Source organism: Enoplosus armatus, chromosome 17, assembly GCF_043641665.1.
Source record: "Enoplosus armatus isolate fEnoArm2 chromosome 17, fEnoArm2.hap1, whole genome shotgun sequence".
NCBI classification, from domain to species: Eukaryota; Metazoa; Chordata; class Actinopteri; order Centrarchiformes; family Enoplosidae; genus Enoplosus; species Enoplosus armatus.
The window spans coordinates 21,436,319-21,448,338 of NC_092196.1; the positions used below are offsets into that span (position 1 = coordinate 21,436,319).

The 12,020-nt window shown below is 43.2% G+C and overlaps 1 protein-coding gene across 3 annotated transcripts; it reads left to right on the plus strand.

The window, feature by feature from the left end:
• The first annotated feature begins 2,408 nt into the window (after positions 1-2,408).
• On the plus strand, positions 2,409-6,525 carry LOC139300409 (keratin, type I cytoskeletal 13-like). Of its 3 annotated transcripts, none has more exons than XM_070923503.1 (8): positions 2,409-2,907; positions 3,131-3,207; positions 3,858-4,014; positions 5,045-5,206; positions 5,304-5,429; positions 5,709-5,783; positions 5,866-6,014; positions 6,322-6,525. In XM_070923503.1, exons 1-8 carry the CDS (start codon positions 2,464-2,466, stop codon positions 6,446-6,448), a joined length of 1,317 nt encoding a protein of 438 aa, XP_070779604.1. In that variant the 5' UTR covers positions 2,409-2,463; the 3' UTR covers positions 6,449-6,525. The 3 variants fall into 3 exon arrangements, with proteins under 3 accessions (XP_070779604.1, XP_070779603.1, XP_070779605.1); XM_070923502.1 differs by having other exon boundaries at positions 2,409-2,889; positions 3,125-3,207; XM_070923504.1 differs by having other exon boundaries at positions 2,409-2,889; positions 3,125-3,207; positions 6,328-6,525.
• Positions 6,526-12,020: the final 5,495 nt, after the last annotated feature.

A 12,020-nucleotide genomic window follows, 5' to 3' on the forward strand; every position in this document is an offset into this window, starting at 1 on the left:
TACCTTAAGTATATTTAAAAACAAACATTATTACACTATGTGTGAGACGTTGTTCTGGTTCTGCTGGAGGTTTCTGCCTGTTAAAGGAAGTGTTCCCTTGCTGCTGTTTGCTCATGGTGGGACCTGAAGAGTCCGCTCTAGACCTGCTCTATGAAAAGTTATGATCTGGTGCTATATAAATAAAATGGAGATGAATTAGAAGGACTTTACTATTAAAGGGAAAGTAATCTTCCCTCAGAGACTCACAGCGTCACACTTTGTGATTTTCAACATTTAAAATCATGTAAAAACATGTCTGCTGCTCAGTTTCACCTTTTATTTCAGCAGGAAGTCTCCAGAGACAAAAAGGCCCCGAAGCCAAAATGTCACATTTGGTTTCTGAAACCAGATCAAGTGTTGGTAACTGGAGCTACTGGGAAAGAAATGGATTTAGCGTCAACAGGGTCAGTCTAAATACTGAACAAGTTCCATTAGCTCTGGACCAGAGGCTGTGTAGAAGTTTCCAGACCAGATCTTTAGCTACGATACGATACACACTCATCTGAAGGTAAGTCGGCAAGTTAACGTTACGTTAGCTAATGTCACTGAAATGACATAACGTGAGTAAAAGTGACAAAACGTAACGTGAATACAACTTTGTTGTCAACATTGTATTGATTGAGAGACGATGGTATTTCTCCACTGAACCGTGGTCACCTGTCGTGACTCGGCTGCAGGTCTGAGTGTTTAAGCCACCGCACATCAGGTCCGAACCAGCCGGTCCACGTGGTTCAAGAAACATCCAGCCCAGTATGCGAGGAACCTCTAACCATCATTATTAACTGTAACCATGATCTTTCCCTAAAACGTGCCAAAAGGAGAACAGTGACGTCCACGCGATGGTTTGACAGCTTCCCCCCTCGGACCTCCAGAACAGACAGCATCAGTGTTGTTGGACTGTTGGACTTTCTGATCCCAGAATCTCGCCCACAGTGATCTTCTAAAGTCACTTTGTCAACACCATGAATGTGATGAAGAGTGCGATGAAGAGTGCGACGTTATCTCTATTTGTAGTTTCGGGTTTTTCACAGGTGGAAACACTTCAGATGTAGTAGTTTCATTATAATTACCACTTCAAGTTGCTTATGGTGGTGCTACTACTATTGCTTCTAGTCTAATGTTACTGCTCTACTATTACAATTACTACTACTACTACTAACAGTTGTTTACAGTATTACTGCTGCTATCATTGCTGCAACTACTATTGCCCCAGTGTAGTTTTACTGCTTCTACTACTGCTACGACTACTATGGGCTCAGCCCTCTGTTCCCAGGGTCCAGTGTTTCCAGCATGATATCAACAGTGTAACAGGCTGACGGCCATCTTCGCAGTTCAAACTGCAAAAGAACGAAAGGAGACGGAAGTTTCAAATGCGAAAATGTAAAAATCAGTTCAGCCACTGTGGAAACATCAATGTCTGGAGTCAAGAAAACCGTCTTTGTGCTTTCTGGGAGCATAACGTCAGTCGTGAAACAGACCGGGGACATGAAACCCTCTGAAAGGTCTCCTTAATGAGCCATTCTACTGCGAGAGGTTACCTCCCACTACTACTACTACTTCTACTACTGTTTCTTGTACTATTACCATTGCTTCTAGTATTACTAGTCTCCTACTGTGCCACTACTACTGATAGTGTTGATAAAAGTTGTCCTTTGGGGACATAACTTGAAAAAAGGGAATATATCTATCTATATATATCTATATATGAGCATATTGCAGAATATAATGGTATCATGACTTAAGTATGGGGATGATATCGTGTCGCGGGGCCTCTGGTGAGTCCCGCCTCGTGCACCCTCCTGCAGGTCTTCATGCTGTCCCAGGCCAACATTTGTTCTTGTCTCAAAAACATTCATTTAAAAATAAGAATGAAGCAATAAATTAGACTGTTTCTCTTTATAATTGCAGAGGATGTGATTTTACAAGCTACCATTAACTTTAACTAATACTTAGTGCCATTTAGACTCCCTGCAACTGTGTAATTATCTCCAACGCCCACACTCATTCCACAGATGTCAACTGACATTTACAAAAGCTTTCACTACAGTATCTTTCCAATAATGAACTCTTCCTGTCTGTTTGGAAAGAGTTGCCTTCACACGTCCCTGCTGGCTAATTACAATCCAAAGGTCGCACAAAGCCTGGAGGTTCTGGAGACATCCTGCCACTGATAAACAGGACCCATCGTTGTCATGTAAGTAAGCAGTTTTGAAGGTTACATTTTTCCCTGACCATCCCCCGCCACACCCAGGACAGGCCTCCCATGCACATACCTGGCTCCCCGCCTCACCTGCCGTCATGGTATTTGCTAAATGATTGACGGCTCTTTGGCTGCAGGAGGTTTAAATAGGAGGCGAGAGTCTTGCGGCTCCTCACTCTCCTCTCTGTGTTGTCTCCAGCCACAGCAGAAAGACAGCATCCATCATGACCTCCACCCTCATCTCTCGCTCTTCCTCCAGGTCTGTTAGGACCTCCGTGGGGAGCTCCGGCGGCTCCATGATCGGCCTCGGCGGTGGTCGGGTGTCATCTCTGAGGGCTGGCAGTGTGTACGGAGGAGCAGGAGGCTCAGGGGTCCGCATCTCCTCTAGCTCCATGGGCGGAGGCTTCGGCAGCGGCGGGTCCGTCAGCTACAGCGTGTCCGGCACAGATGACAGCGTCATCGGCAACGAGAAGTTCACCATGCAGAACCTGAACGACCGCCTGGCCACCTACCTGGCCAAGGTGCGCTCCCTGGAGAAGGCCAACGGCGAGCTGGAGCTGAAGATCAGGCAGTTTGTGGAGAGCAAGGTCGGCCCCTCCACCAGGGACTACAGCGCCTTCTACGTCACCATCTCTGACATCACTGCCAAGGTAAAAGTCATCTCTCAGGTAACATGTGCAGGTGCAAGGACGTGAGTCCTCTCCTGCTACGTCACCTGTGGATCTCCAGACTAACAAAATGGAGGAGGTTTCCTTCAAACGTAGAATTTATGAATATCTCTAAGATCCAAAGCACATGTTCAGCAGCCACACTGTCGAACACCGTCTGAAATGTGTGTGACGACGAACCAGAGTCGGTGATGAACGCTCAGTTTGTCTTCTTCAGATTCAGGACGCCATCAGGGTGAACGGAGCCGCCCACCTCAGCATCGACAACGCCCGCCTGGCTGCAGAGGACTTCAGGACCAAGTGAGTCCCCCCACAGATCTGGAGTCATGTTAGAGCTGCCGTAGTAACAGTACTAGTTGTAGTAGTATCTGTGGTAGTAACAGTACTAGTTGTAGTAGTATCTGCAGTAGTAACAGTACTAGTTGTAGTAGTACTAGCAACTGTAGCTGTTCAGTTGATAAAACAAAGTGGTTTAGATTAGAAAAATACTAACCTGCATCATTTCTATTCACCTGAGACCTGATCAGACCTGATCCTGATCAGGGCTGATCCTGATCAGACTGTATGATAAGTAGGTTTGAATGACTCAGGTGTGGTTTTTCACACTTCACCTGTTCATTGATTGACAGGTGAGATATTCAGCAGCTTCACTTAATAAAGACAAACAGGAAGTCAAAGAGTGGATCGTGACTACAGCCAACTGAAGTAGTGGTAGTACTGTAGTAGTAGTAGTAGTAGTAGTAGTAGTAGTACCAGTAAATCCAGAATCCAGAGTTTAACAGCAGCTCTGACTGATTTATTAATCTTCATACAACCAGCAGAGCATCATACCTGTTACTCCTCCTCCTCCTCCTCCTCATCCTCCTCCTCCTCCTCCTCATCCTCCTCCTCCTCCTGCTCCTCCTCCTCCTCCACCTCCTCCTCCTCCTGCTGTGCTTCCTCTCCTGCAGGTTCGAGAGCGAGCTGGTCATGCGTCAGTCGGTAGAAGCCGACATCGCCGGGTTGAAGAGGGTCCTGGATGAACTGAACCTGGCCAAGACCGACCTGAGCATGCAGATCGAGGGTCTGAAGGAGGAACTGATCTTCCTCAAGAAGAACCACGAGGAGGTCAGAAAAACACCTCGACGGCGTCGAGTCTTGTTCGTTTATTGAGTGTAACGCTAGCAGAACCTAAACCTGGACTTTTTATGATCATTTTCATAATGATTGACTTTGACAGATGTTACCTGTCATTTCTTTAATTATAATAATTATAATCATTTTTATAACTAATATTTTTTGTACGGCCTCTTTAGTGAAATTTCTCAAAGTCAATCATTATGAAATCAATTTCAATTTCATTAGAAATTAGTTCAAATCAGGTCATAATTCAAAAGTCCAGTTTGCATTTTTATTGTCTGCCAATTTGAAAAAGTTTTTCATCAACTTTTCATTTTAATTTTCATTCTGGCAGAACAGTAATTATACATTCAAACTTTAAAATTAAAAACATATATTTTCTCATAGATTATACACACATCAATAGATGGAAATGTACATTTCAACTTAATTAATTGATTATATTTTCATATTGGCAGCCACAGACTTCCATACCAGAGAAGCAGCCACAGACAGGAAATGTAAAAGCCCCACTAGCAGCCCCTAGAGGCTGTGCTGCTCATTACACCCAAACACACTTCTGCTCCCTCAACTATCTATTATCATTCTTTCTTATTAATAAATTCATTATTTAGTCTATAAAATGAGAAAACGTATCTAATTATCATAAACAGCCCAAATCCTCACACAACTAACAATTAATAAATTAACTGGCGTATTTATTTCGATTTTATTTCACTATACATCTTTTGATTTTGTTGCTATATAAATAGAGATTGTTATTATTCTTCTTTCCTCTTTTATTAGTGCGATGTGAGATAATACAAAAAGAAAATTAGAACAGACGGATGTAAGAAAATGTTCAGACAATAACACAAAACACTAAGACAACAAAGAGAGGTTATGAGTTATTATTAATATCATTATTATTAACCATTTCAGCATTAACGTGGATGATTATTCCCAGACGGGGACTGAAATAAATCTAAATATCCATCCGTTAACGTGACCTGCAGTGAAGTTTGCTGTTTATCTGCAGGAGCTGCTGGCCATGCGAGCTCAGATGAGCGGTCAGGTCCACGTGGAGGTGGACGCCGCTCCAGGACAGGACCTCAATAAGATCATGGCCGACATCAGAGAGCACTACGAGGCCATCGCCGCCAAGAACCAGAGAGAGCTGGAGGGCTGGTTCCAGACCAAGGTAACGCCGTGACATCACTTCCTGTGGACGCAGAGACTTACCTGCATGTGGTGTTCAGGTGTAGGTTGGACCCGTGTGTGTGTTTGTGTCTCTGCAGACGGAGACTCTGAACAAAGAGGTGATCACTCAGACGACCAACCTGCAGACGTCCAGGACGGAGGTCACGGAGGTCAAACGGACGCTGCAGTCTCTGCAGATCGAGCTGCAGTCCGTGATGAGCATGGTGAGTCTCTGAGGGGACCCGGTCTGAGAGTATATAATAATATAATAATAAATAAATATAATAATATTAATAATAATACAGAAATATTGAAGAAATATTTCGACAAAAGTCGAAACCCCAAAACTGCATCTACTTTTTTATACAGTCTCTTCGATGAATATCAGTATAAATGATGTAAAATCAAAGATGGTGCAGGTTCCTCTCTCACAGACGGCTGCTGAAAGTCTAACAATGAAAAGTCTGAGACGGCAACTTCTGTCTGTCCCTTTGTTTCTGCAGAAAGCGTCACTGGAGGCCACGCTGGCCGAGATTCAGAACCGCTACAGCATGCAGCTCTCCGGATACCAGATGCAGGTGAGACAGAAACAGGTGATCTATTTTAATATTTCAGACCGTTTGATGAAGACTTTAACCTGAAAACCTCCTCCGCATTCAGGTGTCGTCCATGGAGGAGCAGCTGGTGCAGCTGAGGGCCGACCTGGAGAGACAGGGACAAGAGTACCAGATGCTGCTGGACATCAAGACCAGACTGGAGCTGGAGATCGCCGAGTACAGGAGGCTGCTGGACGGAGAGGCCAGCGGCAGGTGAGACTCAGCAGGGGGGTGCAGAGACCAGCGAGGTCATCACCACTATGACAAGTCATCAGGTGGTTAGTAAAGTAAATAAGTAGTTAAAAGTAAGTACAGTAATCTAGTATTAAAGTATGAATTAGTAATAATTCAGCAGGACGTGGACAGGTTTATTTGTGGTATCTAGTGCAGGTGTTCATTACTTCATGTCACATCAAAAATAAAACAAACTCAACAGAAAATATCAACTGAATAAATCAAATCTGAAAAGTTCTAATAACTAAAGAAATATGCTTTGATCTGCTTTCTGATTGGTCGACAGCGTCAGCACCTCCTCCTCCTCGACCACTACGACCAAGCGGGTGGTGACGGTGGTGGAGGAGGTGGTCGATGGGAAGGTGGTCTCCTCCTCCTCCTCCTCCTCCTCCTCGGCCTTCCAGTCCCGCTGATGACAGCCAATCATCACCTTCGTCTTCATCGTTCACTGATCTGACGTTTGAAACAATAAAACGAGAGTCCAAATAAACTTTTCATGTGTTTATGTCCGTCTTGTTGCTATGGTTACCTGCAGTGTAACACACCTGGACACCTGTCTGTGGTGGTCATGTGATGTCACCAGCATTAGATTAGATTTCATTTGATTCAACTTTATTGTCAGAGAGTAAAGAACAAAGTACAACATCTAGCCAGGTAGCGCTGACCGTGCGTTTAGATATAATTATGTATTAAAACACATTAAGAAATAAAGGGAGAAGTACGGAAGCTGAAAGCAGCCAATAGAAAATCCCCTTTACCTTGATATAAACCAATGAATGTCTGCGATAACTGGATATCTGACTATAGAGACTATATAGTGATCGGCTCGTGATGCTGAGATGATTGACTGATGACTACTGGAAGAAAATTAATGAATTTAAACCTCAACACAAACGAATCTCCTGTGATCTCTAAAAATAAAAAATAAAAACACAAGAAGACACAGCAGCTCTCGGCTTCCATAAGACTAATTTTGTGCCATGAAACTGAACTAAAATAAAAGTAAAATATGAAATAAAAGAATCTTATCACAGGATAACAAACTCATCTCAATACCTCAAGAAAACAGGATGTGGTCTTTGTGTCCAGGACCTCAGTCAGGTTCATTTACAGGACGGGAACAGAAGCCGTCCATCCGCAGGTCAGCAGAGTCACTGAGAGGACGTGTTGCATCGTGTAACATAAAGACGAGGACAAACAAAAGAAACCATGTGGGGCCAAAGAGGGATGGAGTGAGAAGGGAAGAAAGTGCATTCTGGGTAAACTGGTCAGGTGCGCTCATCGAAACCTGAAGGGAGACACAAACCAGCAGCAGAGCTGCAGGAAGAACTAAAATAAACACAACAACACAACAACTTTATTTAACAATAAAGCGTCACCTGCCATCAGATAATCACGATAACTTTATTTGAATAGCACCAAAGTTAGAGTGCTTCACAGTAAAATCAAAGACTAAAAATAGAAGCAGGCTTTCTGTGTGGCTTTGTTCCAGTTACACACCAACCCGATGTGATCTAACTAACGTAGAGTAGAACCAAGTGAATACAAGAAGGAACCATTCAGCTTCTCAGACTGAAGCTTTAGACCTTCTGCAGGTTTTGACAACACGAGTCAGTAAACGTGCAGCCACAGGCTGAGGGGCGATGCTGCCCCCTGCTGGTCCTGAAACTCCTGCTCTGGGTTTTGGCTGCTGCAGCAGCTCTGCAGGCTGCTTCATGCCCACAATCATGATTGAATTTCCTCCCATCATCACAGGTGACATATTATATATATATATATACGTTATACTTTGTCAACCCCTCAGGGCTTCATTCCTTGTCTGCTTGAAATTAATAACTTCCTTTTTTGACTCCTCCATGTTGTCAGAACGTTTTAGGATAGATTGCATTATTTGATATCATATTCTCATGGAAACCAAAGACGCGTAACATTTCTAGAAGAGCACGGTTACAATAGCCACATTTTACATGTAAAAGGTGATGATGAAGGTGAGTTTTGAGTGACAGATGTTCATGTCTGTTTGTCTTGGATGTTGTTTTAATGAATGCAGTCAGACAGAAGAACAGAAACCGACCTGTTTGTAAAACTTCTACAGCAGTTTCTGTGTGAAGCCAGTCTGACTGAAACGTATGACAGCATCTTCACTTCAGTTCCTCACAGAGAGCACAGAAACACGAGTCCTGCCATCTTAGATGTGAAACATCAGCAGCTTCAGCGACCCTCAGGCTGTACTTGTGCTTTTATTGCTTATCTTTCACAGTTGCCCTCATATCCTCTAGAACCGACTGGAAGCTAAATTCCAATAAAATGAAGAATGCAAGATTAAAAACAGGTTTTTACAAATGTTTTATGAGCAAAAAATGAATCAAATCTAAACAATAAAACCTCTCATTGTGAATAACACATGATGTTCTGTGATGTGTTGGCATTGAATCTCACATTTCTTCTCTGTTCTGATGCCAAATGTTGACGTTGAAGAGAGAGAGAGAGAGGGAGAGAGCGAGAGAGATTCTATATTCTATATTTGGCTGGCGACCTCTCAGCAACAGAAGTAAAAGTATCTGAAAGCAGTGTGACATTTACTGTTTCATTAATCTTCCGCCCCTCCCCCTGCCTCAGGCTGCCTGTCACACCTCCTGATGTTATCTAACTCTGCTGTCGACCCACAATCGGATCATTTCATGGTCTGTGTGCCGATGGCAGATTCTTCTCTGGAGGTAGTGGAGGAACAAACTGTGTATAAAAAAATATTATACTGCAGTGTCGGATACACTGGAGGACACCAATGCAACTAAACAAACTATTAGACTTAGTTACTGATTTGAAACGTTAAGTGACTGGAACTAGAGCTAATTCTTCATGAACAACAGTCAAGTGCAGTGACTGGAACTATTTCTTGATGAACAACAGTCGAGTGTCGAGTGCAGTGACCGGAACTATTTCTTGATGAACAACAGTCGAGTGCAGTGACTGGAACTAGGACTATTTCTTGATGAACAACAGTTGAGTGCAGTGACTGGAACTATTTCTTGATGAACAACAGTCGAGTGCAGTGACTGGAACTAGGACTATTTCTTGTTGAACAACAGTCGAGTGTCGAGTGCAGTGACCGGAACTATTTCTTGATGAACAACAGTCGAGTGCAGTGACTGGAACTAGGACTATTTCTTGATGAACAACAGTTGAGTGCAGTGACTGGAACTATTTCTTGATGAACAACAGTCGAGTGTCAAGTGCAGTGACCGGAACTATTTCTTGATGAACAACAGTCGAGTGCAGTGACTGGAACTAGGACTATTTCTTGATGAACAACAGTCGAGTGCAGTGACTGGAACTATTTCTTGATGAACAACAGTCGAGTGCAGTGACTGGAACTAGGACTATTTCTTGATGAACAACAGTCGAGTGTCAAGTGCAGTGACCGGAACTATTTCTTGATGAACAACAGTCGAGTGCAGTGACTGGAACTAGGACTATTTCTTGATGAACAACAGTCGAGTGCAGTGACTGGAACTATTTCTTGATGAACAACAGTCGAGTGCAGTGACTGGAACTAGAACTATTTCTTGATGAACAACAGTCGAGTGCAGTGACTGGAACTAGGACTATTTCTTGATGAACAACAGTCGAGTGCAGTGACTGGAACTAGGACTGTTTCTTGATGAACAACAGTCGAGTGTCAAGTGCAGTGACCGGAACTATTTCTTGATGAACAACAGTCGAGTGTCGAGTGCAGTGACTAGAACTATTTCTTGATGAACAACAGTCGAGTGCAGTAACTGGAACTATTTCTTGATGAACAACACTCGAGTGCAGTGACCGGAACTATTTCTTGATGAACAACAGTCGAGTGCAGTAACTGGAACTATTTCTTGATGAACAACAGTCGAGTGCAGTGACTGGAACTAGGACTATTTCTTGATGAACAACAGTCGAGTGCAGTGACTGGAACTAGGACTCTTTCTTGATGAACAACAGTCGAGTGCAGTGACTACAACTAGGACTATTTCTTGATGAACAACAGTCGAGTGCAGTGACTAGAACTATTTCTTGATGAACAACAGTCGAGTGCAGTGACTAGAACTATTTCTTGATCAACAACAGTCGAGTGCAGTGACTTGAACTAGAACTATTTCTTGATGAACAACAGTCGAGTGCAGTGACTAGAACTATTTCTTGATGAACAACAGTCGAGTGCAGTGACTGGAACTAGGACTATTTCTTGATGAACAACAGTCGAGTGCAGTGACTAGAACTATTTCTTGATGAACAACAGTCGAGTGCAGTGACTAGAACTATTTCTTGATCAACAACAGTCGAGTGCAGTGACTTGAACTATTTCTTGATGAACAACAGTCGAGTGTCAAGTGCAGTGACTGGAACTAGGACTATTTCTTGATGAACAACAGTCGAGTGCAGTGACTGGAACTAGGGCTATTTCTTGATGAACAACAGTCGAGTGCAGTGACTGGAACTAGGGCTATTTCTTGATGAACAACAGTCGAGTGCAGTGACTAGAACTATTTCTTGATCAACAACAGTCGAGTGCAGTGACTTGAACTAGAACTATTTCTTGATGAACAACAGTCGAGTGTCAAGTGCAGTGACTGGAACTAGGACTATTTCTTGATGAACAGCAGTCGAGTGCAGTAACTAGAACTATTTCTTGATGAACAACAGTCGAGTGCAGTGACTAGAACTATTTCTTGATGAACAACAGTCGAGTGCAGTGAATGGAACTATTTCTTGATCAACAACAGTCGAGTGCAGTGACTTGAACTAGAACTATTTCTTGATGAACAGTCGAGTGCAGTGACTTGAACTAGAACTATTTCTTGATGAACAACAGTCGAGTGCAGTGACTAGAACTATTTCTTGATGAACAACAGTCGAGTGTCAAGTGCAGTGACTGGAACTAGGACTATTTCTTGATGAACAGCAGTCGAGTGCAGTAACTAGAACTATTTCTTGATGAACAACAGTCGAGTGCAGTGACTAGAACTATTTCTTGATGAACAACAGTCGAGTGCAGTGAATGGAACTAGAACTATTTCTTGATGAACAACAGTCGAGTGCAGTGACTGGAACTAGAACTATTTCTCTATGAACAACAGTCGAGTGCAGTGACTAGAACTAGAACTATTTCTTGATGAACAACAGTCGAGTGCAGTGACTAGAACTATTTCTTGATGAACAACAGTCGAGTGCAGTGAATGGAACTAGAACTATTTCTTGATGAACAACAGTCGAGTGTCGAGTGCAGTGACTGGAACTAGGACTATTTCTTGATGAACAACAGTCGAGTGCAGTGACTGGAACTAGAACTATTTCTTAATGAACAACAGTCGAGTGCAGTGACTGGAACTATTTCTTGTCGAGTGCATCAAAAACCTCTAGGCCCGGTCTCATCGACTTTCAGCGAGGGGGGAAGTGCCTTTTCTAACCTACTGTAAAAATGGTCCAGTGGCGTGGATCGACAGAAAGTTCGGGGTCAAAGGTCACAGTTCTTATTTCACAGTTCTTTTCTGCCTTTTACAGGCGGATGATAAAGTCAACAGTTGACTTTGATGTTTGGATTTCTTTTTTTTCTTTAATCTCAACGTGGTTCAGATTCCTGATCAGCTGCCCAGTTTCTGTTGTGACTTGAAGAGAAAATGGATGGAAGTTAAACCCCATTGTTGGAGCTGATTGGCAGGTGGTTTACAGAGCTTAAGCTTCATTCAGAGCTGAGGTGTGGTCACAATTTGGAGGTTAGAAAGTCACCAGAGGAGAGCCTTAAACCAGAGGGGAGTAACAAGCAAGAAAGCCAGATGGGTAAGCCAACCAGAATCTACTGCATCAAAGGGCCCTTGAGCAAGGCACTGAACTCAAAATAGCCCCAGTGGCTGACAACCTGAGACTTGACAACTGTACTGCTGAACTGATTGAATGTGAAGCTGCATGTTTAGTCACATTTCCTAAAGAAAATGTTTGCACTTTGGTTCA

Excerpts from the sequence above, each read along its gene's own strand:
- LOC139300409 (XM_070923503.1), top strand. The coding sequence starts at position 2,464 with ATGACCTCCACCCTCATCTCTCGCTCTTCCTCCAGGTCTGTTAGGACC. Across the intron at positions 3,208-3,857 it reads GCAGAGGACTTCAGGACCAA|GTTCGAGAGCGAGCTGGTCA; the intron begins GTGAGTCCCCCC and ends CCTCTCCTGCAG. Across the intron at positions 6,015-6,321 it reads GACGGAGAGGCCAGCGGCAG|CGTCAGCACCTCCTCCTCCT; the intron begins GTGAGACTCAGC and ends ATTGGTCGACAG.